General features: G+C 36.7%; 5 protein-coding genes across 8 annotated transcripts; 2 read left to right on the forward strand and 3 right to left on the reverse strand.

Moving 5' to 3' along the window:
* Positions 1-7,468: 7,468 nt before the first annotated feature.
* LOC306886466 (E3 ubiquitin-protein ligase) lies at positions 7,469-10,109 on the reverse strand. Of its 2 annotated transcripts, none has more exons than XM_079443578.1 (4): positions 9,831-10,109; positions 8,459-8,559; positions 8,205-8,378; positions 7,469-8,102 (listed from the first exon to the last, which is right to left on the reverse strand). In XM_079443578.1, the coding sequence occupies exons 2-4, from the start codon at positions 8,522-8,524 to the stop codon at positions 7,650-7,652; spliced, it is 693 nt and encodes a 230-aa protein (XP_079299704.1). In that variant the 5' UTR covers positions 8,525-8,559; positions 9,831-10,109; the 3' UTR covers positions 7,469-7,649. The 2 variants fall into 2 exon arrangements, with proteins under 2 accessions (XP_079299704.1, XP_079299703.1); XM_079443577.1 differs by lacking the exon at positions 9,831-10,109 and adding an exon at positions 8,914-9,317.
* On the forward strand, positions 9,304-9,975 carry LOC306886479 (uncharacterized protein; the record flags this gene model as incomplete). The annotated part of the gene is made up of 2 exons (XM_079443598.1): positions 9,304-9,574; positions 9,836-9,975. Exons 1-2 carry the CDS (start codon positions 9,430-9,432, stop codon positions 9,973-9,975), a joined length of 285 nt encoding a protein of 94 aa, XP_079299724.1. The 5' UTR covers positions 9,304-9,429.
* Positions 10,110-10,435: 326 nt separating the features above from the next.
* LOC306886444 (ubiquitin carboxyl-terminal hydrolase 50) lies at positions 10,436-14,504 on the forward strand. 2 transcript variants are annotated; one of them, XM_079443550.1, is made up of 12 exons: positions 10,436-10,585; positions 10,697-10,849; positions 11,053-11,166; positions 11,311-11,438; positions 12,017-12,087; positions 12,252-12,377; positions 12,511-12,606; positions 12,732-12,872; positions 12,964-13,098; positions 13,196-13,218; positions 13,321-13,355; positions 13,471-14,504. In XM_079443550.1, the coding sequence occupies exons 2-12, from the start codon at positions 10,800-10,802 to the stop codon at positions 14,088-14,090; spliced, it is 1,539 nt and encodes a 512-aa protein (XP_079299676.1). In that variant the 5' UTR covers positions 10,436-10,585; positions 10,697-10,799; the 3' UTR covers positions 14,091-14,504. The 2 variants fall into 2 exon arrangements, with proteins under 2 accessions (XP_079299676.1, XP_079299675.1); XM_079443549.1 differs by having other exon boundaries at positions 10,730-10,849.
* A 157-nt stretch (positions 14,505-14,661) lies between these two features.
* On the reverse strand, positions 14,662-17,368 carry LOC306886457 (E3 ubiquitin-protein ligase TRIM39-like; the record flags this gene model as incomplete). Its single annotated transcript, XM_079443565.1, has 6 exons — positions 14,662-15,206; positions 15,867-15,902; positions 15,988-16,126; positions 16,208-16,423; positions 16,604-16,699; positions 16,823-17,368. The coding sequence occupies 6 exons, from the start codon at positions 17,366-17,368 to the stop codon at positions 14,662-14,664; spliced, it is 1,578 nt and encodes a 525-aa protein (XP_079299691.1).
* A 2,834-nt stretch (positions 17,369-20,202) lies between these two features.
* On the reverse strand, positions 20,203-24,487 carry LOC306880001 (caspase a-like). 2 transcript variants are annotated; one of them, XM_079433259.1, is made up of 11 exons: positions 24,127-24,487; positions 23,860-23,934; positions 23,687-23,757; positions 23,428-23,598; positions 22,989-23,168; positions 22,821-22,892; positions 22,429-22,605; positions 22,105-22,348; positions 21,864-21,965; positions 21,247-21,356; positions 20,203-21,016 (listed from the first exon to the last, which is right to left on the reverse strand). In XM_079433259.1, exons 1-11 carry the CDS (start codon positions 24,197-24,199, stop codon positions 20,921-20,923), a joined length of 1,371 nt encoding a protein of 456 aa, XP_079289385.1. In that variant the 5' UTR covers positions 24,200-24,487; the 3' UTR covers positions 20,203-20,920. The 2 variants fall into 2 exon arrangements, with proteins under 2 accessions (XP_079289385.1, XP_079289384.1); XM_079433258.1 differs by having other exon boundaries at positions 21,864-22,019; positions 24,127-24,393.
* Positions 24,488-24,510: the final 23 nt, after the last annotated feature.

Raw genomic sequence — 24,510 nt, forward strand, 5'->3', positions numbered from 1 at the left:
TTAGATGCTTAATATGTAGCTGACAACAACCTTTTAAGGGTTACTTGCACACTATGGAGTTTATTTTGTGTCTTTTTATTCAATCAAACATACTGTGTTTGAGAGAAAAACTAATTATTTTGTAATTAAACATTTTTTTGAAAAAAAATTCTTAAGGCTCAAAAACAAAGAACTTAAAATAATTTGCAGTGCGTTTAAATCTTTGAAAAAATAATATTTTTCTTTGTGAACTTCAAACACTTTTCATCACGAATCCACAAATGTTGCTCTTTTCTTGCGGGTCTAAAACTTTTGCTTGCGAGTGAAGCGGTGTCTCAGTGGGCGGTCTCTACCCACCAGGATGAAAGGCCTTTTTCTATTGGTCACTCTCGATTGAAGTCACAGGTCGACCACGCCCACTAAGTTTTCCCGGAATCGCCGCCAGTCTGAATGAAGAGCGAGCGAGGTTGGATCATGGCGAGCTACAAGTCGTTTACTGGGAAAGATAACTAATTTAACATCTTATACTCAGTGACAAGTGATCTTAATTATTCTCTCTTCTCATGCTCTCATCTACACAGCTAAGCCCGTCTGAATAGATTTGATTAGCCAACAGTACAGGTGCATCTCAGTAAATTAGAATGTCGTGAAAAGGTAAATTTTTTTTTTTTTGCAAGTTATTTCAAAAAGTGAAACTTTCATATATTTTAGATTCATTGCATGTAAAGTAAAACATTTCAAAAGTTTTTTTTTTTTTGTTTTAATTTTGATGATTGGAGCTTAAAGCTGATGAAAGTCAAAAATCAGCATCTCAAAATATTAGAATATTTACATTTGAGTTTCAATTAATGACCATCTCTACAGTATAAATTCCGGGTGTCTCTTCTTTGAAACCACAATAATGGAGAAGACTGCTGACTTGGCAATGGTCCAGAAAACGATCATTGACACCCTCCACAAAGAGGGTAAGTCACAGAGGGTCATTACTGAGAGGTGTGGCTGTTTACAGAGTGCTGTATCAAAGCATATTAAATGCAAAGTTGACTGGAAGGAAGAATTTGGTTAGGAAAAGGTGCACAAGCAACAGGGATGACTGCAAGCTTGAGAATACTGTCAAGCAAAGCCGATTCAAACACTTGGCAGAGTTTCACAAGGAGTGCACTGAAGCTGGAGTCAGTACATCAAGAGTCACCACGCTCAGACATCTTCAGGAAAAGGGCTACCAAGCCAGTTCTGAACCTGAGACAACGTCAGAAGCATCTTACCTGGGCTGTGGAGAAAAAGAACTGGACTGTTGCTCAGTGGTCCAAAGTCCTCTTTTCAGATGAAAGTAAATTTTGCATTTCATTTGGAAATCAAGGTCCCAGAGTCTGGAGGAAGAGAGGAGAGGCACATAATCCATGTTGCTTGAAGTCCAGTGTGAAGTTTCCACAGTCAATGATGATTTGGGTTGCCATGTCATCTGCTGGTGTTGGTCCACTGTGTTTTCTGAAGTCCACAGTCAACACAGCCATCTACCAGGAAAGTTTAGAGCACTTCATGCTTCCTTCTGTTGACAAGCTTTATGGAGATGCTGATTTCATTTTCCAGCAGGACTTGGCACCTGCCCACACTGCCAAAGGTACCAAAAGCTGGTTCAGTGACCATGGTGTTACTGTGCTTGATTGGCCAGCAAACTCGCCTGACCTGAACCCCACAGATAATCTGAGAGACACCAGACCCAACAACGCAGATGACCTGAAGGCCACTATCAAAGCAACCTGGGCTTCCATACCTCCTCAGCAGTGCCACAAACTGATCACCTCCATGCCACGCCGAATTGAGGCAGTAATTAAAGCAAAAGGAGCCCCTACCAAGTATGGAGTACATATACAGTAAATGAACACACTTTCCAGAAGGCCAACAATTCACTAAAAATGTTTTTTTATTGGTCTTATGAAGTATTCTAATTTGCTGAGAGAGTGAATTGGTGGGTTTTTGTTAAATGTGAGCCTAAATCATCACAATTAAAAGAACCAAAGACTTAGACTACTTCAGTCTGTGTGCAATGAATTTATTTAATACACGAGTTTCACAATTTGAGTTGAATTACTGAAATAAATTAACTTTTCCATGACATTCTAATTTGATGCACCTGTATAACTAGCTGACAGAGCCCCCGATAGTAAAGTGTCAGGCCAATATTTTCAGAGATTATAGATTATTATAGCTCCAGTGAAGTCATGTGGGTAACCCACATCAAATCACTAGCCCATTTGGCGGGTTATGATTCATAAATTATGACCGTATGCACACTCAAATCTATTCTTGGCACCCAACAGCTGTTGAAAATCATGCCGCGCCACCTAACGTTACAGTTTGCCATTCAAAGTTTTCTAAAATACCACGATTTGGGACTGATGTCTGTACATTCTGACTACACCCGAGTCTGCAAGACTGTGTATTGTGCATTTTAATAACAGGTTTGTTTTTGTGCTATCTTTAAGACCTGTGCACTGATAATTGCTAAACTTTAATACTTCAATAATATTACTTCAATAGTAACGATTGATCATCAGGACTTGTCAACCAGTACCACTTTAGCCTTGCAGAGACTTTGCTTTGAATACCTTATTTTGGTCAGATGAGACCAAAATAGAACTTTTTGGTATAAACTCCACTCGCCATGTTAGGAGGAAGAAGAAGGATGAGTACAATCCCGAGAACACCATCCCAACCGTGAAGCATGGGGGTGGAAGCATCATGCTTTGGGGTGCTTTTCTGCAAAGGGGACAGGACGACTGCACCGTATTGAGGGGAGGATGGATGGAGGAGTTTGCCCCACTGTACGTTACCATGAGATATGATCCAAATCAGAGCACGTTCCATTTTCTGTGTTTTTTAAGCTTTAATGTGAGTCACTATTACCATTACCTTTCTCCACAAAAGCTGGAATGGCAGTTCTACTTCTGACACTGGAAATGTTCCTGTGCATATCGGGCATTGGGCCCGATATGCACAGGAACATTTGCCTATTAAAGACAAAAATGTACGCAGGGCAATTTTTATAAAATAGGAATTGATAATTGACTATGTTCTCTTTAGCTTTTGCTTGTGTACCTCCTGAGGGTGATTGCAAAATTGGATGATGTTGAATGAGGTCTAAGGTTTTGCCTTGAAGATGTCGCCGCCTCTATCAACATCAAATCTTCTTCCTGCAAACAGAAAAGAAAAATGTGATATTCTACTGATAGAATTCTAAGGCTGTTGGGAGTAGTCACAAATAAAAACAACCCTTACAAGTCAGGGGCATATTGAAATGTGGAAGTTAGTTAATTAAAAGGTCTTGAAAGAAAAGTCTCTGCAAGTCTCTATGTAGATGGGAGAGCATGAGAAAAGAGAATAATTACGATCACTTGTCACTGAGTATAAGATGTTAAATTAGTTATCTTTCCCAGTAAACGACTTGTGGCTCGCCATGATCCAACCTCACTCGCTCTTCTGTCAGACTGGTGGGGTTTCCGGGGAAACTTAGTGGGCGTGGTCGACCTGTGACTTCAATCGAGAGTGACCAATAGAAAAAGGCCTTTCATCCTGGTGGGTAGAGACCGCCCACTGAGACACCGCTTCACTCGCAAGCAAAAGTGTTTAGACCCGCAAGAAAAGAGCAACATTTGTGGATTCGTGATGAAAAGTGTTTGAAGTTCACAAAGAAAAATATTATTTTTTTCAAAGATTTACACGCACTGCAAATTATTTTGTTTTCAATTTCTTTATTTTTGAGTGTTAAGAATATTTTTTTTGCAAACTTTTTTTTAATTACAAAATAATTAGTTTGCTCTCAAACACTATGGAAGCCCGTTTCCGCCAATGAATAAAAAATAAAACAAGGTAATTGCGACTTTTTATCTCACAATTCGGACTTTTTTTCTCGCAATTCTGACTTTATAACTCGCAATTCTGACTTTATAACTCGCAATTCTGACTTTATAACTCGCAATTCTGACTTTATAACTCGCAATTCGGAGATATAAACTCGCAATTCTGACTTTATAACTCGCAATTCTGACTTTATAACTCGCAATTCTGAGATATAAACTCGCAATTCTGACTTTATAACTCGCAATTCGGAGATATAAACTCGCAATTCTGACTTTATAACTCGCAATTCGGAGATATAAACTCGCAATTCTGACTTTATAACTCGCAATTCTGAGATATAAACTCGCAATTCTGACTTTATAACTCGCAATTCTGACTTTATAACTCGCAATTCGGAGATATAAACTCGCAATTCTGACTTTATAACTCGCAATTCGGAGATATAAACTCGCAATTCTGACTTTATAACTCGCAATTCTGAGATATAAACTCGCAATTCTGACTTTATAACTCGCAATTCTGAGATATAAACTCGCAATTCTGACTTTTTTTCTCACAATTGCGAGTTTATATCTCACAACTCTGACTTTCTCGCACCATAGCAAACCACTCTCCGTGTAAGGCTTTTGGACGCGGTTGGACAGTAGCCTACCATTACCGCCGGGCTTTCAGACACAACATTCTTCATTTCTTTATAGTTCTGAGTTTGAGGCAGCTTCTATCACGTTATTTTAATAACAGCTGTCAAGTAAAGCGCGTATTATTGTAACACGAGAGTGGATATATATGAATGCACGCAGGTGGATTTCCTTCACTCTCGCATAAAGCGCGCTTTCATCTCTATGTTCTTGCTATAGAATTATCTTATCTCCTGTATTTAATGTTGTAAGATATCGACCAAGCAAGACATCCCCAATGAAAATTATAAATAAATTATAAATAAATGAAAATTATTTAGTCAATTATATATGAAGAATTCAGATGCAAAAGCTTAAATGCCATCTGAAATCTTCTTCTAAAATTAGTATTTTTCGTTTATATTCAGTTATTTTACTTTAATGACAATGAAAAGAACCTGTTCCTGAGAAAAATGCTCATTTTAGAATAACATTTCAGATGGCACTTATGGCTTTTGCATCTGAACTCTTCATTGACTAAATAATAATAATACAATTAATGAATCCTTTATTTATAATTTTCAATGGGGATGTCTTGCTTGGTCGATATCTTACAACATTAAATACAGGAGATAAGATAATTCTATAGCAAGAACATAGAGATGAAAGCGCGCTTTATGCGAGAGTGAAGGAAATCCACCTGCGTGCATTCATATATATCCACTCTCGTGTTACAATAATACACTCTTTACTTGACAGCTGTTATTAAAATAATGCGATAGAAGCTGCCTCAAACTCAGAACTATAAAGAAATGAAGAATGTTGTGTCTGAAAAGCCCGGCGGTAATGGTACTGTCCAAACCGTGAGCGCAAAACACAGAAATAAAGAAGAATGAGTAATTTTTATGTTTGTTCAAAAATCATATTCGGACGCAACATTCATCTAGTTCAATATATAGTTCAGCTAATTGAACAAAGTACTGCAAAGCCTTACACGGAGAGTGGTTTGCTATGGTGCGAGAAAGTCAGAGTTGTGAGATATAAACTCGCAATTGCGAGAAAAAAAGTCCGAATTCTGAGAAAAAAAGTCAGAATTGCGAGTTTATATCTCAGAATTGCGAGTTATAAAGTCAGAATTGCGAGTTTATATCTCAGAATTGCGAGTTATAAAGTCAGAATTGCGAGTTTATATCTCAGAATTGCGAGTTATAAAGTCAGAATTGCGAGTTTATATCTCAGAATTGCGAGTTTATATCTCAGAATTGCGAGTTATAAAGTCAGAATTGCGAGTTATAAAGTCAGAATTGCGAGTTTATATCTCCGAATTGCGAGTTTATATCTCAGAATTGCGAGTTTATATCTCAGAATTGCGAGTTTATATCTCAGAATTGCGAGTTATAAAGTCAGAATTGCGAGTTTATATCTCAGAATTGCGAGTTTATATCTCAGAATTGCGAGTTATAAAGTCAGAATTGCGAGTTTATATCTCCGAATTGCGAGTTATAAAGTCAGAATTGCGAGTTTATATCTCCGAATTGCGAGTTTATATCTCAGAATTGCGAGTTATAAAGTCAGAATTGCGAGTTTATATCTCCGAATTGCGAGTTTATATCTCAGAATTGCGAGTTATAAAGTCAGAATTGCGAGTTTATATCTCCGAATTGCGAGTTATAAAGTCAGAATTGCGAGTTTATATCTCCGAATTGCGAGTTATAAAGTCAGAATTGCGAGTTTATATCTCCGAATTGCGAGTTTATATCTCAGAATTGCGAGTTATAAAGTCAGAATTGCGAGTTATAAAGTCAGAATTGCGAGTTATAAAGTCAGAATTGCGAGAAAAAAAGTCCGAATTGTGAGATAAAAAGTCGCAATTACCTTGTTTTATTTTTTATTCATTGGCGGAAACGGGCTTCCATACAAACACAGAATGTTTGATTGAATAAAAAAGACACAAAATAACTCCATAGCACACTAGAGGGCATCGTTAGTATTTCTTTATTAGTTTGTACTTGATAGTCCTAGTACAGTGTGTACTAATGTGATTTCTTAAATATATATATATATATATATATATATATATATGTTAAAAACTAACGGTTTAGAAGAGGTTAAGAAGGCCTCTGTGATTTGAAGATTTCAGTATGAAATGAACTATAAGCAAAACACATTGTTTGTTATTAGATTACCATGCACCGCAGAATGACCCGTTTTTATCAGTATTTATATTTCAACTTTTGCAACTGCTTCATATTTTTAATTAAGCTTTGTTGAAACCACATCTGATCTGCTCGTTTGCATAAATGTTTTGGGCTTTAAGGGAAAATCCATTTAACATTTGTCAAAAAATGATTGTTTAGCTCTCTAACGTTTGAGTCACTTGCTTGTTAACAGGAAACTTCTGGAGAATAATAAAGGAATGTCTTCCTCTTCCAATGCCACAGTTCTCAAATAAACAGCAAAGACTTTTGGTTTCAGTGTAACAGAAACCAAAACTGTGACAGCTCTAATCCCTTTATTTATTAAGCCTGCCTATCATCACATCTATTATAAAGTTGAATTTGGCATCATACCTGATCTGTACTGACTTTCACTTTACATTTGCAGAGACATTAAAGACTTGAAGGGAAATTCCATTTCAAATTCGACCTTTGCCACATGGCTATACTTGAACTGAGAAATGTCTTCCTGTTTTTTGTTTGTTTACCTTACATACTTGGGAAGCAACCGTTGTTTTACATCATTTTTTCCTACTTTTGTTTTTAGTACTGATTGATTATACCACGGCACAATATTTCTCAGCTAACTTATTTTATTGTTGTATATTAGAGCAATTTATGCCACCCCTGGAAAGGCAGAAGAAAATTTAAGAGGCCATGCTAAAATATGAAAACATCAAAATCACTTTCATTTATGCCTCTGCATGAGCAAACAAATACTTAATTGTAAAGAACATGCCATTCTTATTGAAAGAATAAAACAGTCAATATAAGAATAATGGACAGAAAGCCTTTACCGTAGATGATTTTTATATAGAATCACACACAAAAGGAATAAACAAACATTTTAATATAGTTTACTACATGGCATTTATGCATTTGGCACACGCTTTAATCCAAAGCAATTTACACTGCATTCAAGCTACACATTTTTCACGTCACGTTTACATCATTTTGTTGGTTTCTTCAATGGTTTTCAATTTCTGTTCCAGGAAGGAATGGAAGTCTGCCGTGGCGCAACCCCATCTGAACAGCCAATGAAGTAACTGCTTGTTTTCAAGCATACTTGAGTGACTTTCAGGCAAACAAAGCAGAATTCTACCCTGCAGCGATTACATGTGATATTCTTACACCCTGTTGTGTCATGCTCCACAAGGTTGCCACAAGTGGGGCAAGCTCGCATTGAGGGACAGCTCACATTTTTGACTTCAGGTAGCATTATATTACGACATTTTGCCAACTTTTCAATGTCGGGATTGGTGCAGCCGGGATTGTCACAGCGGTCAGATCGAGGGCCTGGGCCTTTCCACTCTCTCATACACTGCCAGCAGAAATGAAATGTCCGACCCTTCTCAGCCGTGCAGATTGTGCACATGGCACAGAGGTTGGTAATGTCAACCCTCTCTACGAATGTCTGACATCCAGGACACTGAACATAAAGTTAAAGAACAGTTCAGTGCCAACTTTTATGAATCTATTCAAGAATGCAATTATTCTTGGATATATGCTGTAATTTACGCCAGCAACTCACTGTTTTGTGTTCGCAGTACTCAGCTGCAGCAAGGACAGCCATCGTCTCTTCAAAATGCCACTGCTCCTCTTGTGTCAGTACAGCCAACCTCCGCACCTCCACATAGGGCCATTCTGCATTGCATCTTTGTAGAGTGCCTTCTTTAAGTGCAGGGCATAGGAACTTGTGCTGACCCTGAGAATATGACATACTTTTAGTTTACTCTATGTGTCTGTTAACAAGAACTGATTCTTTAGTTTGAATAAATGTATTACCTGGTCCAGCAGACTACGACACCACGCAGTCAGCGACTGTGGAGTCACTGCATGGCCACATGACATCTCAGCACGACAAGTCTCAGGGTCATCATCCCCAGCTGAAAGTAGGCAATATTAGTCAACGTGTTTTAAGATGGAAGAAAAAATATTTGTAATACTTAAACTATATTATTACTTTAACTTAGTGCCACATTTAATGCACACACATGGGTCACTGAAAAAAATAAAAATAAATAATTAACTTAAACATTGCCTTAAAAAGTAGCTAGCTTATATAAAGTGCGCTCAGTATTTTTTGTTACTCATCTTATACGCGTACTCGGTATGCAATTACCTAGACAAAGCGCACTTGTTTTTGGTTTCTCTTTGTCTATATGCAAAAGAAACCCTACCGAAATGACTGCCATCTTCATCTAATGTGAGTTTACATCAATGTAAGGCTATATACATACTTATGTCATCCTGGCGCGTAACAAACTTAAGTGTTTTATCGTTGGGATCGTATCGTTTTTCCTCCCGCTGTTGTTCAGTCATTGTTGCTCCAGCCGTCAGTTTAGAAATGAAACTATGTTGACTGCTGTTTTCTTCTCTATCCAGTTTGTCACATGGCTTCTCGGATGAGGGGTTGATAGCCTACCTGGCTGTCACGCTAAGTAGCTATTTTGCCAGTGTTTCCTCTTTCCAAAGAAGCAGCAAATTGTTGCAGCCTATATTTATGAGTAGCTATAGTAGCTATACAGCCTACAGAATAAATTAATGATAAATTTAGACGAAAAAATAGATTTTTTATTATTGTTATTGATATTATCTAAAGAGCAAAGATGTAGGCGAATGACCCATTTTTATTATTATTATTTATTTTTTTATCAAATAGGCAGGGCGTCAACACTCAAGCATATAAAACAGAAAGTGAAACGTCTGCGGTTCATACAGAGTTTTGCAGTAACTTTGAGCATAGTTCTCCGAAAATGGGAAAGATTTACCAGATCATAGTTGTTGGAATAAAGGGGGAGAAGAAAACGGTCGATGTTGCGAATTCAGAGGAAGATTTCAACACAACTACAATTTTGCAGTTCAAAAAGAAAGTTGCAGAAAAATTGCCCGGGCAAGCAGGTAAAATCAAATATGTTAATCTATTTAGCCGTAGTCTGATTAAATAACCTTGTAGACCTGTATTTCTTAAAAAGTTAGCTGTTTTATTTTTTGTCACGTTTCGGTGGTTAACCACAAATTGTTAAAAATAGAGTTATGCATAATTTAGCCTAATTTTAAGCATTTGTGGAGTACCAAATGTACTTTTCTTTTTTCTAATAGGCTAATTTAATAATAATTCTGATCGAACGTTTTAACCTTGCTTCTTAAATCTTACCACAGGGGATGATCCATCGTCCCTGAGGCTGCTGTACACAGATAAACAACTGGAAGACAATGATACGTTTTTAGACCACCAAATTAAGGATCGCTCCACTCTCTTCATGGTCTTACGTCTACCCGGGGGTTTCCAAACATGCTGAGAAGAAACTGAGTCCCTGCCGGAATGAAGCCCGCCTTAAGGATCTCGTCGACATTTTAAACACTTCTACATTTATTTACTAATGACTCAATGTGTTGTTAGCCAGCCTACTGTAGGCCATTATGAGTGTGCACTATTGTAAATGTGGTCACTGATCTGTCACCTCACATCGGGGATAATAATCAGTGCAGTCTTTGAAACCCATCTCAGAGGAATTTTGTCTATAAAGAAAATAATCTTTGATTTTAAGCATTATGACTTATGATTGCTTCTTTGACAAATTAGCCTATTTTATTATTTAAGCAGTACAATTAATAAATCATAACTGTTTAGTTGTTGTAGTTGTTGTTTTTTTAAATGAATGGTATTATCCTAATAAAATGTGAAATAAAATGATACATTTGGAATGATGTGTTCTTTGCATTAAAGTTCTATCAACTTAGCTTCCGCCTTTAACGAGCGAATTCGAAAGTGAAACTAGTAACTTGCCAGTTGTCTGGTGAAGCTGGACCTGCTGTATTAGTTTGAAACTGAGAAAATTAATCAGCTATACGACTGTCCTTTGTCCTCTATGAATTTCCTCCGTGTAGCTTACCAGAAGAAAAGCTGAGGTAAGTTCGGATACAAAATATTCGAATAATTGAATTCACTATTAGTTTTCTTTGTGATAAATTGCCTATTGTTTTATCCCACTCAACTTAATGAAATTGTGTATAAATTAGGCCTAATTTATTCATACACATATCAAACAAAAGGTGCAAATCTGGTTTGCCCGAGCCTAACAGAAGCCAACTATAAAAATCAGCTGTCCGCTCCTTATAAAGCATGAAAACCCCAGGAAATGTCACAGCCGAGAAGCGTGAATCTCCCAACAGGTGAGTTCACTAACATCACCATAGGCCTATATAATCAATGCTAAAAGTAACTGTCCAAAGATCAAGTTTAAACGTTCTTATTGTGTAGTAGGCTATCTGTTGTTTTATGTGAAATACCTTGCCAATGCCAATACTTAGGCAGGACAGATTGAGGAACGTTTCGAGCTCGTGCAATGGACTAATGTACTCTTATACTTCTGTAGGCTATTCAGGAACGAAATCCGATATAATGGGCTGAAAAATCAAGGTGCTACCTGCTACTTAAATGCAGTATTGCAATGTCTATTCATGACCCCAAAATTCAGAGAGGCAGTGAGGTAAAATGAATTAATATATAAACTTAAAACGGTTTTATAACTTCAAAATTGTGATTATTGCTATGACTAATGCTACAATTCTTTACTACCATTCTATATTTTTCTTTACTGCCTTTTTATTTTCATTTTCGCTGATCGATTTAGGTCTGAAGCCCTCCCAGGACATTGTGGTGAAGAAACTCTCTTGCTACAGCTTAAGAAGCTATTCGACCAGCTGTCAGGAAAACCAGCCACAACTGAAGGAATAACCAATGGTCTTGGAGTAAGAAATGGTGGGTTCATTTAATATTCAAGTCAACACAATGTTGACATATGATAAATAACAAATGAAATTAGCCAAAATTTAAATAGTCAAGTCAATTCACCTTTATTTATATAGCGCTTTTAACAATACAGATTGTGTCAAAGCACTTAACAGTATCAAATTGGAGGATAGCGTGTCAGTAATGTATAATAATAAGATTAAACACTCAATTTTCAGTTAAAGGCATTTCATTATTGAATTCAGAGATGTCATTGTCTAGCTCAGTTTAGTTTAAATAGTATCTGTGAAATCAAATTGACGATAATCACTAGAAATTAAGTGTCCTCAACTGAGCAAGCCAGAGGCGACAGCGGCAAGACTCCCTCTGTGACAGAATGGAGAAAAAAACCTTGGGAGAAACCAGGCTCAGTTGGGGGGCCAGTTCATCTCTGGCGATATAAATAAAGGTTTCATTTAACAGAATAAGTTAAATGGTCATGAGTAAAACAATTTTATTTACCACAAAACTGCATTTGTTTGATGAAATGATTTACATAAAATTTAGAAAACTGTTTATATAAATATATATATATTTTAATCTTCAAGTGTTTGAGCAACAAGATGCAGTTGAGTATTATCGGAAGATTTTGAAAGCAGTGGGGACACGCGCCTCTCAGGTATTTCATATATTCAGTGTGTTTCAACTTGAGTGAGATTAAACAACTGTAGATGAGACTGTAAATAAGTCTGTTTTTATCATTCACGGCTTACGGATATGCCATAACATTAAGAAGTAGCCTACTTATCAAAAATGACTTGCACACCATTCCATTTTTTCCAGGCCTTTGAAGGGAATATGCACAACATAACAAAATGCTGTAAATGTGGCAAGGAAACCAGAGAAACCAACACCTTCATCTCAATACTTCTGTCTATCGATGTTGGAAATTATGAGACCTATGATGTGGTAGGATCATATACAAAACAACATTTATTTTAGCAAAGTGTTTTTGTTCTTGGAGACTGTTCGTTGCTGTACAGTAGGCTCATTTTCCCCCTAAACCCACATGGTGTATTTTTTTTTCATGGTGATCCTATAGGTAAACGGTCTGAAAACCTTCTTTAAACATTCAAAACTGGAAGAGGATGACTGGATGTACTGTGATGAATGTGACCAAAAAACAGAAACAGAAATTGTGAGTAAAAGAAAATGTAAACACCCATCACCCGTTCAGATGACCGTTCGGACTGTCAAAAAAAGGAAAGTATGTGCTTAAAATGTGCTTTTTGTTTTTTCTTGCTATTTTTCCAACTCTTGCAGTGGAGTGAAATAGATGAATATCCCTCTGTTCTTACTCTGCATCTGAAGAGGTTTGACTTTGATTACATACAGATGAGATACAAGAAGAATGAATGTCATCTGGATTTACCTCTAAGTCTACCTCCAAGTACATCCAATGAGGTATCATTAATAAATCATCATACCAAATGTAAACTGCTAGTATTTAAAATCAATACAAAATAGTCTAAACCATAAAACCCCTTGTCTGCAGGATAATTGGCCTAAATATGATCTTTATGCCATTATCAACCATAAGGGTGGATACACTGGTGGACACTACGATGCAATCATCAGATCTTCTGAAAATAAAATATGGTATCGTTTTGATGACTGCACCGTAACACAGGTACATTTCTTTGCTGGTTTGATTAGCATTATAGCTTATTTATATGACTCAAACTGTGCATTTTATTCTTTAATATTAATGTCTTTAATATTTACAGACTTCAGAAGCCTCACTGAAAAAGCAAGTGTTGTTCTCTCTCTCTTGTAAAGAATGTGAAAAGTATATAGACCCCTATTTAAACCAGTATTTGGTAGTAAAACGTTTTTTCTTTTTCTTTGACAGCTCAAACCAACCATACATGCTGATGTACAGAAAAGGTAAGGGTGAAATACACTAACTCCAACTTTTTAACATATTGATGTTCAGAGACAAAAAAGGCTGTAAAATATTCCTTAAAATGTTTAGTTTATGTGTATGTGTTGTTCAAAACAGCGCTTCCACATCCTTTAAGGATCCTTCTAATAGGGCCTTCCAGATCTGGGAAAAGTACAGTAGGCAACATCATCCTTGGTGGAAATTACTTTCCTTGTGAAAGTGGATCAGAAACTGTGACCAAAGAATCCATGGCAAGGACAGTGGAAAAGATCACTGTAGTGGACACTCCAAATCTCTTTTCCCTCAAAGAATCGAGTTGGAGAAAGGAAATGGAACGATGCTTTGAGTTATGTGACCCTGGCCCCAATGTGATTCTCTGGGTCACACCACTATGTAAATGTAGTGATCAACAACAAGGTCTTTTCCATGCCTTCAAAAAACGACTACATTCAGGAACCACAAAACATATGATGATTATCTTCACAAAAGGGAGAGAGCTTGAAAATCTTGAGCAAACCATTAAAAAATTGAATTCCAAACGCAGCAAGCTTGGTAAAGTGGTCCGTAGTTGTCAGAACAGGTACCATGTCACTGACATCACTGATGGCCACAATTACAACCCAGAACTGCTTGAAAAACTCACCAGGATGGTGAAATCGGAGTATAGTGCAATTTCAAAAAGACAATTAAAGCGTTGTACTAGAAGAGGAAGAAGACAAATATCCATAAAACATTAAAGAGATCAAACGTCTTGAGTCTTACAAACAAAATTACGGAAAAAAAATTGAGTGCACAAAAACTGTGAATAATGAGGGAAGATGAAACCATTTGGAATGTGGTGCATCACTGAATGTATTGAATTTTCTTTTGATTTCCTTTGAATGTTTTTTTTTTGTTGTACAATATTGTTTTAAAAACATTTGACATTGACACTGAGTTCTTGAAGAATGCTGAAATTAACATTGAAAATATACAACATAAATGGAACTAAATGAATCTCATGCTTTAACCACATATTTATTTGTTCCTTTGTATTAATTGTTTAATATTCTTACACTGTTATACATACATTTGTAATTTTTAACCTTACCTCCAACAATGACATTCAAATTCCAACAATGTTACAGACATTAGAAATAAATAAAAGTTTTAAAAAGAATGAACTGAGTCTTTTGAATAATTATCATTCATTGTTGAATTTAGAGAATAAATAGAGTATGGTCATATTTGCATTTAACATCATTTAGGTCTTAGAGGGTTAAGACTACAAAGACATAATTAATTTTAACAGCTCCTTTAAAAGTTGATTTATTCGACTGGATCAACAGGTGTAATGATCAGAGGATGTGAGTTCTCCCCTTTCTCACTTTCTCCAGGACTGAAAAATGGATAGAGCTTTTCAGGAAAAGACTGCCCAGTGAAAGAATAGATATGATACCTGGCTTCAACATCATAAAAAGAGACCAAACCCTCCTCAAAATCCACAAACACTCCCACTTTCACTGGCTTCTCTTTCAAGGTGAGTGGGACAGGGGGGTGGTCATTCGCTGCATACTCAGTCCTGTTCCTCAGCCATATATTCCAATATCCATTCTCAGGGTTCAGCCCAATATCCCCTTTTCTGTCTATGGATTCTTTTGCCACACCTAAATCCCACTCTATCCCACTGACTTGAACCTCATAGTAAAATTTCTGTGAGGAGAACCCCTCCTTTCCTAAGACACATGAGCAATAATTAAACCTTTTTGGGGTGTCAGGAATCTTCTGTGACTTGCCTGTATTCCAGACCTTTTTCCCATCGTCAGACAGCATGAGCTCAGGATGAGCTGTATCAGGGTCAAGTGTCACATCCACTGAAAAATGACATAACGGTTCATGTAAACTTTTGGCCAAGTCATTATTTCAATTTTATTTATGTAAAACTTTATTTGGTGCTTACAACAAATCAGTATAAAGGATTATTTTCTTATCTTTTAATAAAGTTTAAGGCCCCCCATATAACGTCATCAGGCTAAAACAAAGTTTGTTTGGTGTTTGTTTCAGGAGTTTGCTCTATGGTTATTTTGTTTGGAAAGCACACAGCACATTACATATTCATCTAAACACCACTCTAAACAGCATGGGTCATGTCGGGATGCTATCTATCAGTATCACTGCTCAGGTTTATTTAACTTCTTTTTAGCCTTGACCAAAGAATGAAAAGGAACTTCCCTTTGAGTATATCAGGACCTTAAGCCCCATTCACACCAAGAACATATAGTTGAAATCACTTTGAGAATTTTTTTTTTCAGCAGATAAAAGACGAAAACACTGACAGCCAATCAGAATCCATCCTGCTTTAAAGAGCCAGACGATAAAACAGCAGCACATGCTTAAAATAGTTATTGTCCATTGGTGTGGATTCTAATATAGTTAGTTACCTTTATAGTTAGCTTTTTTAGTATGAGTGGGCCTTTAGAGTTTAACTGTTCATTTTTAGTAAATGTAACTTTAAGTAGTCAGATTTACTATACCTGCATAATGTTTTATACTCTGCAGCTCTCTGCCAACTACAATAAGAACGAAAAAAAAGTGTTTCTGTCTGATTAAAGAGTGTATGGAGTAAATATGATTGGTTACATGGTGAATATTTACCAGTTTCTCTCATTTTCTCATCCAGGACTCTCTGAAGATGTGATATGGTCTTCCTCAGAATACCTCCCTGTTCAAGAGTGCTAATGCTGATGTTTTTTGAGCGGTTGGTGTATTTGGGGTTGTGCAGGAGGCTAATAATCTACAACAGAGGGGAAAAGGCCCTTAAGCCAAGTGTGCATGTGGCTTTATTTCTTACCATGGTTTGTTGAGAAAGACTGACTTGGGTGAAATCCATAGGATGTGAGAGCTTCTCTAGCTCAGTTTGTCTTCTCTTTAGCTCCACGATCTCTTCATCTAACTCTCTGATGAGCTCTTCTCCTCGTCTTTCTGTTTCTTTCTGTTTTTTCTCTGTGAGCTCAAGTAGCTCCGCATTGTTTCTGTCAAAGATGTCCTTAAAAAACTTGATGTTCTCTTCCGTCTCCTTCTCTTTGGCTTGCTGTTGCGAGTAAAAAGCTTATATAATTAAATGGAAAATCATCACTACACTGTCAAAGCATGATACAAAATAAAACTAAATGATCTCGAGGACCTTGAAGTTGATTGACCAAACAAGTATAAAAGCAATGCATAATTTCTTCAGAAATAAAATCCTATTAATCAAATCAATGCCACTTACTTTGTTAAACCTCAAAGAATGTTTAATTTCTTTAATCTTCCTCAACTTGACCTGAATTTTCTGCTGCACCGCAATCTTTTTATTCATCAGTAATTTCTGTGAAAAAGAAATGGATGTAGTATAGCATCAGCATGCAAATGTTGGTAATATTTATAATGCTGGAAATAATTTTGTTCATTTTCATAGTTGTTATACTATGAGTGTTCTAGATATAATTACCAAACTGTCCTTCTCCAGAGGAACAGTATTATGAGTCCTGTGGTCACTCTCGGTGCAGAACTGACAGATGGCTGTCTGATCATCTCTACAGTAACGATTCAGAGGTCTTTCATGATTCTTGCAAATGTATTCCTCAAGATTCTTCACAGGGTTAATTAGTTTGTGTTTCATGAGTTTTTCTGCAGTTTTATGGGGCTCCAAGTGAGACTCGCAGAAAGAGGTTCCACAGTGTAAGCACGACTTAATAGCAGTCCGCATTTTTTTCTTTGGGCAACTATCACAGGACACTTCAGACTTCCCCTGGACCCGTTTCCTTTTGATGCCTTCTGCAATTTCTTTAATGGTTCTATTTATGTTAAAATCTTGTTTTGAGTCCAATGATTTCCCACACAGTGGGCACCTTGGGCATGGACTGCGGTCTCTGTGGCTTCTGATGCAGACCATGCAGAAGTTGTGGCCACAGGAAGTGGTTACTGGGTCAGTGAACACATCCAGACATATGGAACATGCAAGGCTTTTTTTAGACACACTGCTGGAGGAAGCCATGACTTTACAGCTAAAATCATAAACAAACAACCCGCGTATACATCAGTATACATCAGTTATAGTAACTGAATTTAGCAGACAAATAGAGGGGGAAAAACACTTTTCAAGCAAACTTTTCATTAGCTCCAGAATTTGAAATTATATAAAAGAAATTTACATTTAAAATGTCAAAATGTCATCCTATGATGCTGTTGCTATTCACGCTAAAAATCTAACAAGCACATCTGCCATTTTAGTTTTTCCCATAAATTAAACAAAACAACGTCACACTGGTAAATGTTTTGGATTGTTTTAGACAAGTAGTTGATTTTTTCTTGAAATTAATAGTCTTAAAGATGTGTCTGATGAAGCTGAAAGCATCATAAAGCCATATGCAGTGTCCTCCATAAGTACTGGAACAGTAAAGACAAAATTGCTCTGTTGTCTGTGGAGTCAAGACATTTACAAATATGATTAAAAGATGAATATGAGACAAAACTACAGAATGTCACATTTTATTATTGGGTGATTCACACTAGATGTTTTACCAGCTAAGAAGTTCAGGCCTTTTAGAGTTTCATCCCTCTATCTGATGTGATCATAAGTATTGGAGCAGTTGCCTCACAGGCCTTTCTAAGTGATCAGCTGTGTCCTGTTGCATTAATTCTTCAGATATTAAAAGCAGGGAATGTGTCGTATCAGTTGTATCCATTACTTCTGCATTCTGAATCTTGCCTTCGATGATGACACACACAAACCAGGATGAAGATGAGGGAGCTGACTTTGAGAGAAAAGCAAGCAATTTGGATGCTAAAAGAAAAGAGGAAGTCAGTTAGAGGTATAGCAAAAACAAAGGATGTGGTGAAATCAAGAGTTTGGAAACCACCAGTGACACCAGCAATCAACAACGACCTGATCGGCTGAGAAAACAACAGTAGTTGACGACAGACAAATCATAAAAGCTGTGAAAATGAACCTTAAAAGACGTGTCTGTAAAATCACCAACAACTTCCAGAAAGCTGGGGTGATGCTCTGACAATCTACTGTCCTCAGGAGACTTTGACACAGAATGACAGATGCTACACAGCAAGATGCAAACCTCTGACCAGCACCAAAAATAGAAAGGCAAGATTAGAGTTTGCAAAAAAGCACAAAGGTGAGCCAGAAGAGTTTTTGAACTGTGTTTATGGACCGATGAGACAAAGATGAACCTTTATCTAAGTGATGGGAAAGCAAAAATGTGGAGAAAAAAAGGGAACTGCAAAAGATCCCAAGCATACAGCCTCATCTGTAAAGCATGGTGGAGGTGATGTCATGGCATGGGCATGCATGGCTGCCTCTGGAACAGGCCCTCTCAACTTTACTGTTGACTTAAAGTATGATGACAGTAGCAGAATGAATTTGGAAGGGTACAAAACCATCTTGCCTACCAATATTCAAGAAAATGCCACCAGATTCATTGGGAAGTGCTTCATATTGCATCAGAACAATGACCCAAAACACCCTGCCAGTTCAGTCAAGGAATTTATAAGGGCAAAGAAATGGAAAGCCTTAGATTGCCCAAGTCAATCTCCAGATTTAAATCTGATTGAACATGAATTTCACCAGCTGAAGAGGAGAGTAAAGGCAGAAACTCCCCAAAACAAGCAACAATTGGAATTGGCTGCATTAAAGGCTGGGAAAAGTATTTCAAAGGATGAGACCAAGAGTCTGGAGATGTCTATGGGTCACAGACTCACTGCTGTGATTGTGCGCAAGGGATCTGCAACTAAATAATAGCTTTTAATCTTTTATATCTGCCTTATGTTCAACTGTCCCAATACTTATGCTCACATCAATGAGTGGGATGAACTCTAAAAGTGCTGTTCTTTTTATTTGGTAAAACATGTGTTGAAACGGCTAATAATAAAATGTGACATTCTGAAGTTTTGTCTCATATTCATCTTTTACTCATATTTGCAAATGTCTTGACTCCACAGCCAACAGAGCAATTTTGTCTTTACTGTTCCAATACTTATGGAGGGCACTGTACTTATTGTGATGGCAAGTTTGGGTGTGTCAGTTTTGCCTTAGGGTCTATAGCCAAACCTTATAGTCAAACCTGATTTTCAGGTTTGTAGCATAGCCTATAAAACACATCAAGAATCAAAGCCTATGTAACATATTTATCACTTTTCTATTCACCACAGTTAAAATACATAAAGGTCCACACACACACACTCAAGACAACTTTGTGAAATCGTTCGTAAAACCATTGCCAAACTGTCTTAAACATTCAGTGCATCGATTTACCGTAAAGCTTGTCCATGTCTAATCAAATTTATTTTGTTATACTTACCCTTCAGAGATTGATTCAGTCGCTTAATAGTCAATGGTCATCCAAAGAAAGAGCAGCTGAATCACATTCAATCACAACAAAACTGGAGACTTGGATGATCAAGATGGGAAACTATATAGGAACAAGTCACTTCTTGGCGAGCGCAGCCAATGAAGCTGCTGTAATTTGCATGTATTTGCATTTGAAGCCTAAGCATCTAATTTATCATATGTTGTAGACCTGATATGTTTCATATGTTGTAGACCTAATTAATTTACTAACTCAACCCTGTAGTAAGCCTATTTCTCACAACTCAACAAGGATGTGCATTTGTTGATGATTTCACCAAAGCACGTACAGAGATTTCCAAAAACCAGCTTTCCTTGGCTGTATTTCATGAACTCAATTTCTTATTAAAACGGAAACACCACATAGAATATATCTTAGGCTATTGAGAAGTCCTGTTGTTTAAATAAAAACAAATGGGGGAAAAAAAATGAAAATGAAACAAAACTGTTTTTTTTTGTTTCGTTTTTTTACTAAAGTGTAGCATATGTATGCCTCAAAGCCTCATTCCATCAATGTCATTTCAAAGACAGATAACACAAAGCCTCCCAGCTATATTGCAACAAACGTGTTTTTCAGGGATCACAGTGTTGCTGGTTTCTGTTTTACATTACAGGAAATCCAACTTTACAGCTGAGTGGTTACAAGATATCTGGGTCTGCCAAACTAACAGGTCAACATAAATTATGTAATTTGGCATGTAAACTGTTCAGAATTTATTTATAATTTAAACAAACTGAACAAAGCAGTAAATAAAATGAATAAAAATGTAATACATCATGTTCACAGTAGAGTACATCCAGGTGTTTACGTTCTTGATTTGATGGTCATAATATTTCATAAATAATATTTCAATATCCTTGTCCTTTTTTTTTTTTACTCTTTTTCAGTTTAACATGGAGAACCTTACTTGAATATACATTTATAGAGCTAGCTCATTTGACTGTATTAATCCTTTAATCAATTGTTTTTAACTTAATTTGTAAAGAATTCTGGGTTGGGGGGTAAGTCAAGTTTCAAGCTGGACAACAATCTAAATCTGTTTACTTTCATAATCAAGGATTATATGAACATGCAAATTCATTAAAATGTAAATAAATTCTTGTTTTCTTCAAACATGAACTCCTGAGATGACCATAAAGACATGCATAAATCATGTTAATGAGATCAGAAGTTGTGGTTGCTGTGTCCTACAACCCAGGGAAGAGGTAGAATCTCTTAGATAATGTTGTTCTTTCCTTGCATGGCATTTGATCAGGATGTGACATCTTAAACTTCTTAAGGACCTGTTTCAAAAATAAAAATACATTTCATAACATAAACCACACATGACCTAAAAAAACCCCATAAAACCTTCTTTTTTTTACTTTCTTTATAGGTCTTATGGTTACTGATATGCAATACTACTGATAACAATGCTAAATAACAAGGAAAAGTGAACATCAACTATTCAATCAAAGATCAAAAAAACACATATCAGCGTTGATGTCTGTCTTGCTAAACAATGTGACTTTGCCTTTCTGAAGAGCTCCTCGATGTCGTCCTGGTGGGCATGCTGATTAAATATTTTCACAATGTCTTGAATGAAATGTGAGCCATTCTCTTCACTTCTGTAGGACACAGTATCTGTATAGAGAATCCAAATTATGACATACACTGTTTGACTGGACATCATCGCAAAGATGCAAATCAAATAAAACATAATTCTAACACATTTTTAAATCAATATATTCAGAATTAAAGTGACACTTTACCCCAAAATGAAAATCCTATCATCATTTACACACCCTCATGTCGTTCCAAATCTGTATGAATTTCTTTCTGCTGCTGAACACAGAAGAAAATATTTTGAAAAATGTGGGTAAACAAACTGTTCCTGGTTCCCATTGACTTCAATAGTATTTTTTTCCCCCACACTATAAAAGTTAATGGGAAACAGAAACTGTTCGGTCACATTCTTCAAATATTATTTTGTGTTAGGAGAGGAATGAAACTCAAACGGATTTGGAACTTGAGGGTAGGTAAATGATGATTTTTGGGTGAACTATCCTATGTATGTCAAAAAAATCATTTTTTGTGTGTTTTATGTGATATTATCGTAAATGGAGCGGAATAATGTAAGGAAATATCTACCTGGAGTACAGGATCTCAGGCAGCTGAAGTCTTTTTCACGGTGCTCCTTTGCTCTGTTGCGTCTTGGCACAGCGTCCTGGACATCCACACTGCCTTCTTTATCTATAACACGAGGGCAGCATTTGCCAAAGAATGTTGCTTGAAATGGATGAGGCTCTGACCAATCAAATATGACAACATTTTAAAGAGTTGAGTTTAACAACCATTTTTTTATTTTCTAAAATAGTATTTTGTAACTCACCACCCCTACACGCCTGGATAAGGATGATTTTTGGCTTGTCCCTCAATCTAGCACAGTTCGGAGTGTTCAAGCAATTAAAAATCTCATCTGCTTGAAAAACGTCCTCTTCATCTTCATTCTCAAAAGAGTCAAAAACCCCACAGATTCCACTGGCATCTCCATGGGACATCAACACCACAAAGCAGCTGTCCGATTCAGCGTGTTCCTCTCGCTGGGCGAAGTCTCGCATGGCAGCAAGCATACCCTGAACACCAGACCATCAAGATCAAATATATATAAAAAAAAAAGGTTGGCTTATTTGACTTATTTGACACTTGAATGCACCTGTGCACTGAGGTCTCTGAGTGTGATCACAGTGTAACCCAGACCTTTAAGCAGCACTTCCATACTCAGCTCATCCTTGTCTGCCCCGGTCCTGTCATTTAAGTTTTTAAATTCTACATTGTTGATAAGCAGTGCCAAACGTTTTCTGGCAGTGGATTTGTCTTTTATTGGGTATATCTTGACAGAGAAGAAAAATTGTATTATTATTAATTTGCACATAATATTTAAACATAAATCAAGACACAATAAAAAAAAAATACAACATGCACATAGTACTTTCTCTCATCCTTAGGACAATTACCACAATATGTGTTTTAATGATAAAAACATTGTCCAGCATTTGTTTTAGAGTAGCCATTTTCGATTATTGTCATATATACAACATAACTTACATCATTTCCCTTTTCTTGAAGCACTTTCTTTTTAAACTCAGGTTTGCATGGTATAAGTGGATCTGCAGTTCTCTGTTCAGATGCAACAAAGTCATAATATGTTGTCAGAAAAGATTATATGTTTCATCAAACACATTTATTTGGTCAATTAAGTTAGATTTTATTTACCACTCTCTGTCCGCAGCCATTATTGTCACACCGCACAGAATTATCGGCCGGCCCCTTCCATTCCCCGCGGCAGTTCCAGCAGAAGTAGTAATTTCGTTTCAGGTTGGCCGTGCAGATAGGGCAGTGTACACACAGGTTACCTTGATCTCGTCTTTCCACATGAGACTGACATCCTGGACACTGCAGCATTGACAAGCTGATGCTATTGATACTATATAAACTGGACGATGTAATCAATATAATGAACTGACTTTAACTGAAAATTGAGGGTTTACTGTTGTCTTTTTGCATTATTACACACACTACTTTCCTATCTAATACTATAAAGCTGCTTTGACACAATCTGTATTGTTAAAAGCGCTATATAAATGAAGGTGACTTGACTTGTTGTGTAAGAGGCCATATGCATGCAAACAGCAGACAAAATGATATATCTTACGGCTTTAAAGTCAAACAGTCTTCTAGCAGCGAGAGCAGCGAGATTCTCCTCTAGGAATTCCCGTTGTTTGTCTGTCAGTGGTATCAGGTGACAGATGTCCTGATAAGAGAGATTTACACTGCACGATTTCCCCTGAACATTAAAGCCAGGGCAGGAAAATTCAGTCTTTTTCTGAAAGACAATAATAACCAGTTGAACATAAAATTGTAGCACAGGCATCAAACTCAGTCAATATGTAAACAGTTTAAATAATATACACCTGTTTAAGATAATACTTGAACCAAGCAACAACATAGTCTGTCGGCATTCGATGACCACAGGGCAAGGCAACTGGTAACAACAACAACAAAATACTTTACAAAGTACATGCATGAACCAAATCACGCTATTACAATGCTGAGTAATTTGATTAATGGGAATAGGTCAACTCACCAAAGTCCACTCTTTCATTTGATGGCCATGCTTCAGAATTAAGACCTGATTCCCCAATATGTTGTTTGTGGACATCTGGATTTTAAAAGCAATAATGCATTCTTTTTAAAGTTAGTGATGGTCAATTTCACTTTCGGTTTTGCTATCGTTGTTGTTGTTGTTTTTTTTTTTTGTTCATTTAATCAAATAATCTTATTTTTAGCATTATTTATAACACATCAAGAAATGTTTAAATGAAATAATAATAATAATAATGAAAGTCAATACTCAAGTGTTGAAAGACTCTTGCTATCGCGCCGTCTTCTTCCAAATGTTCATCGAAGTTATCATCTTCCGTCATTTTTACGTTTAAAATAGACTTATATCTTTTTCTTCTAAACTACGGGTAAGACGAGATCCCCTGAAGTACCAATGATGTCCTCCTCAGGAAGGCAGCAGCACTTTCTTATTTTTTATTTTTTTAAAACATATATATCCCTCCCTCTATCAAATCTTCACTCCACACTCCAGATCAGTAGGTGTCGGTAATGCACCTTTAAGTTGGTTTGCCAAAACCGCCAAAAAACATCAGAAGAAGAAGAACAGACATCACGCAAGCCTTCAGTGTATATGGTTTTATTTGAAAGGCGGAGGCGCCAAAGCTTATTGTCC

The sequence above is a fragment of the Barbus barbus genome (genome assembly GCF_936440315.1).
Source record: "Barbus barbus genome assembly, chromosome: 2".
Taxonomy (NCBI): Eukaryota; Metazoa; Chordata; class Actinopteri; order Cypriniformes; family Cyprinidae; genus Barbus; species Barbus barbus.

Coding starts and splice junctions, on each gene's coding strand:
- LOC306886466 (XM_079443577.1), bottom strand. CDS start 8,995: ATGACTGAACAACAGCGGGAGGAAAAACGATACGATCCCAACGATAAA. Junction 8,560..8,913: donor TACGCGCCAGGATGACATAA/GTATGTATATAG, acceptor GCCTACTTTCAG/CTGGGGATGATGACCCTGAG. Junction 8,379..8,458: donor GTCGTAGTCTGCTGGACCAG/GTAATACATTTA, acceptor TCATATTCTCAG/GGTCAGCACAAGTTCCTATG.
- LOC306886444 (XM_079443550.1), top strand. CDS start 10,800: ATGAAAACCCCAGGAAATGTCACAGCCGAGAAGCGTGAATCTCCCAAC. Junction 12,088..12,251: donor TGGGGACACGCGCCTCTCAG/GTATTTCATATA, acceptor CATTTTTTCCAG/GCCTTTGAAGGGAATATGCA. Junction 13,219..13,320: donor TCAGAAGCCTCACTGAAAAA/GCAAGTGTTGTT, acceptor TTTCTTTGACAG/CTCAAACCAACCATACATGC.
- LOC306880001 (XM_079433258.1), bottom strand. CDS start 24,199: ATGACGGAAGATGATAACTTCGATGAACATTTGGAAGAAGACGGCGCG. Junction 23,935..24,126: donor AAGAGTCTTTCAACACTTGA/GTATTGACTTTC, acceptor TTTAAAATCCAG/ATGTCCACAAACAACATATT. Junction 21,357..21,863: donor CCTGAGATCCTGTACTCCAG/GTAGATATTTCC, acceptor TTCTCTATACAG/ATACTGTGTCCTACAGAAGT.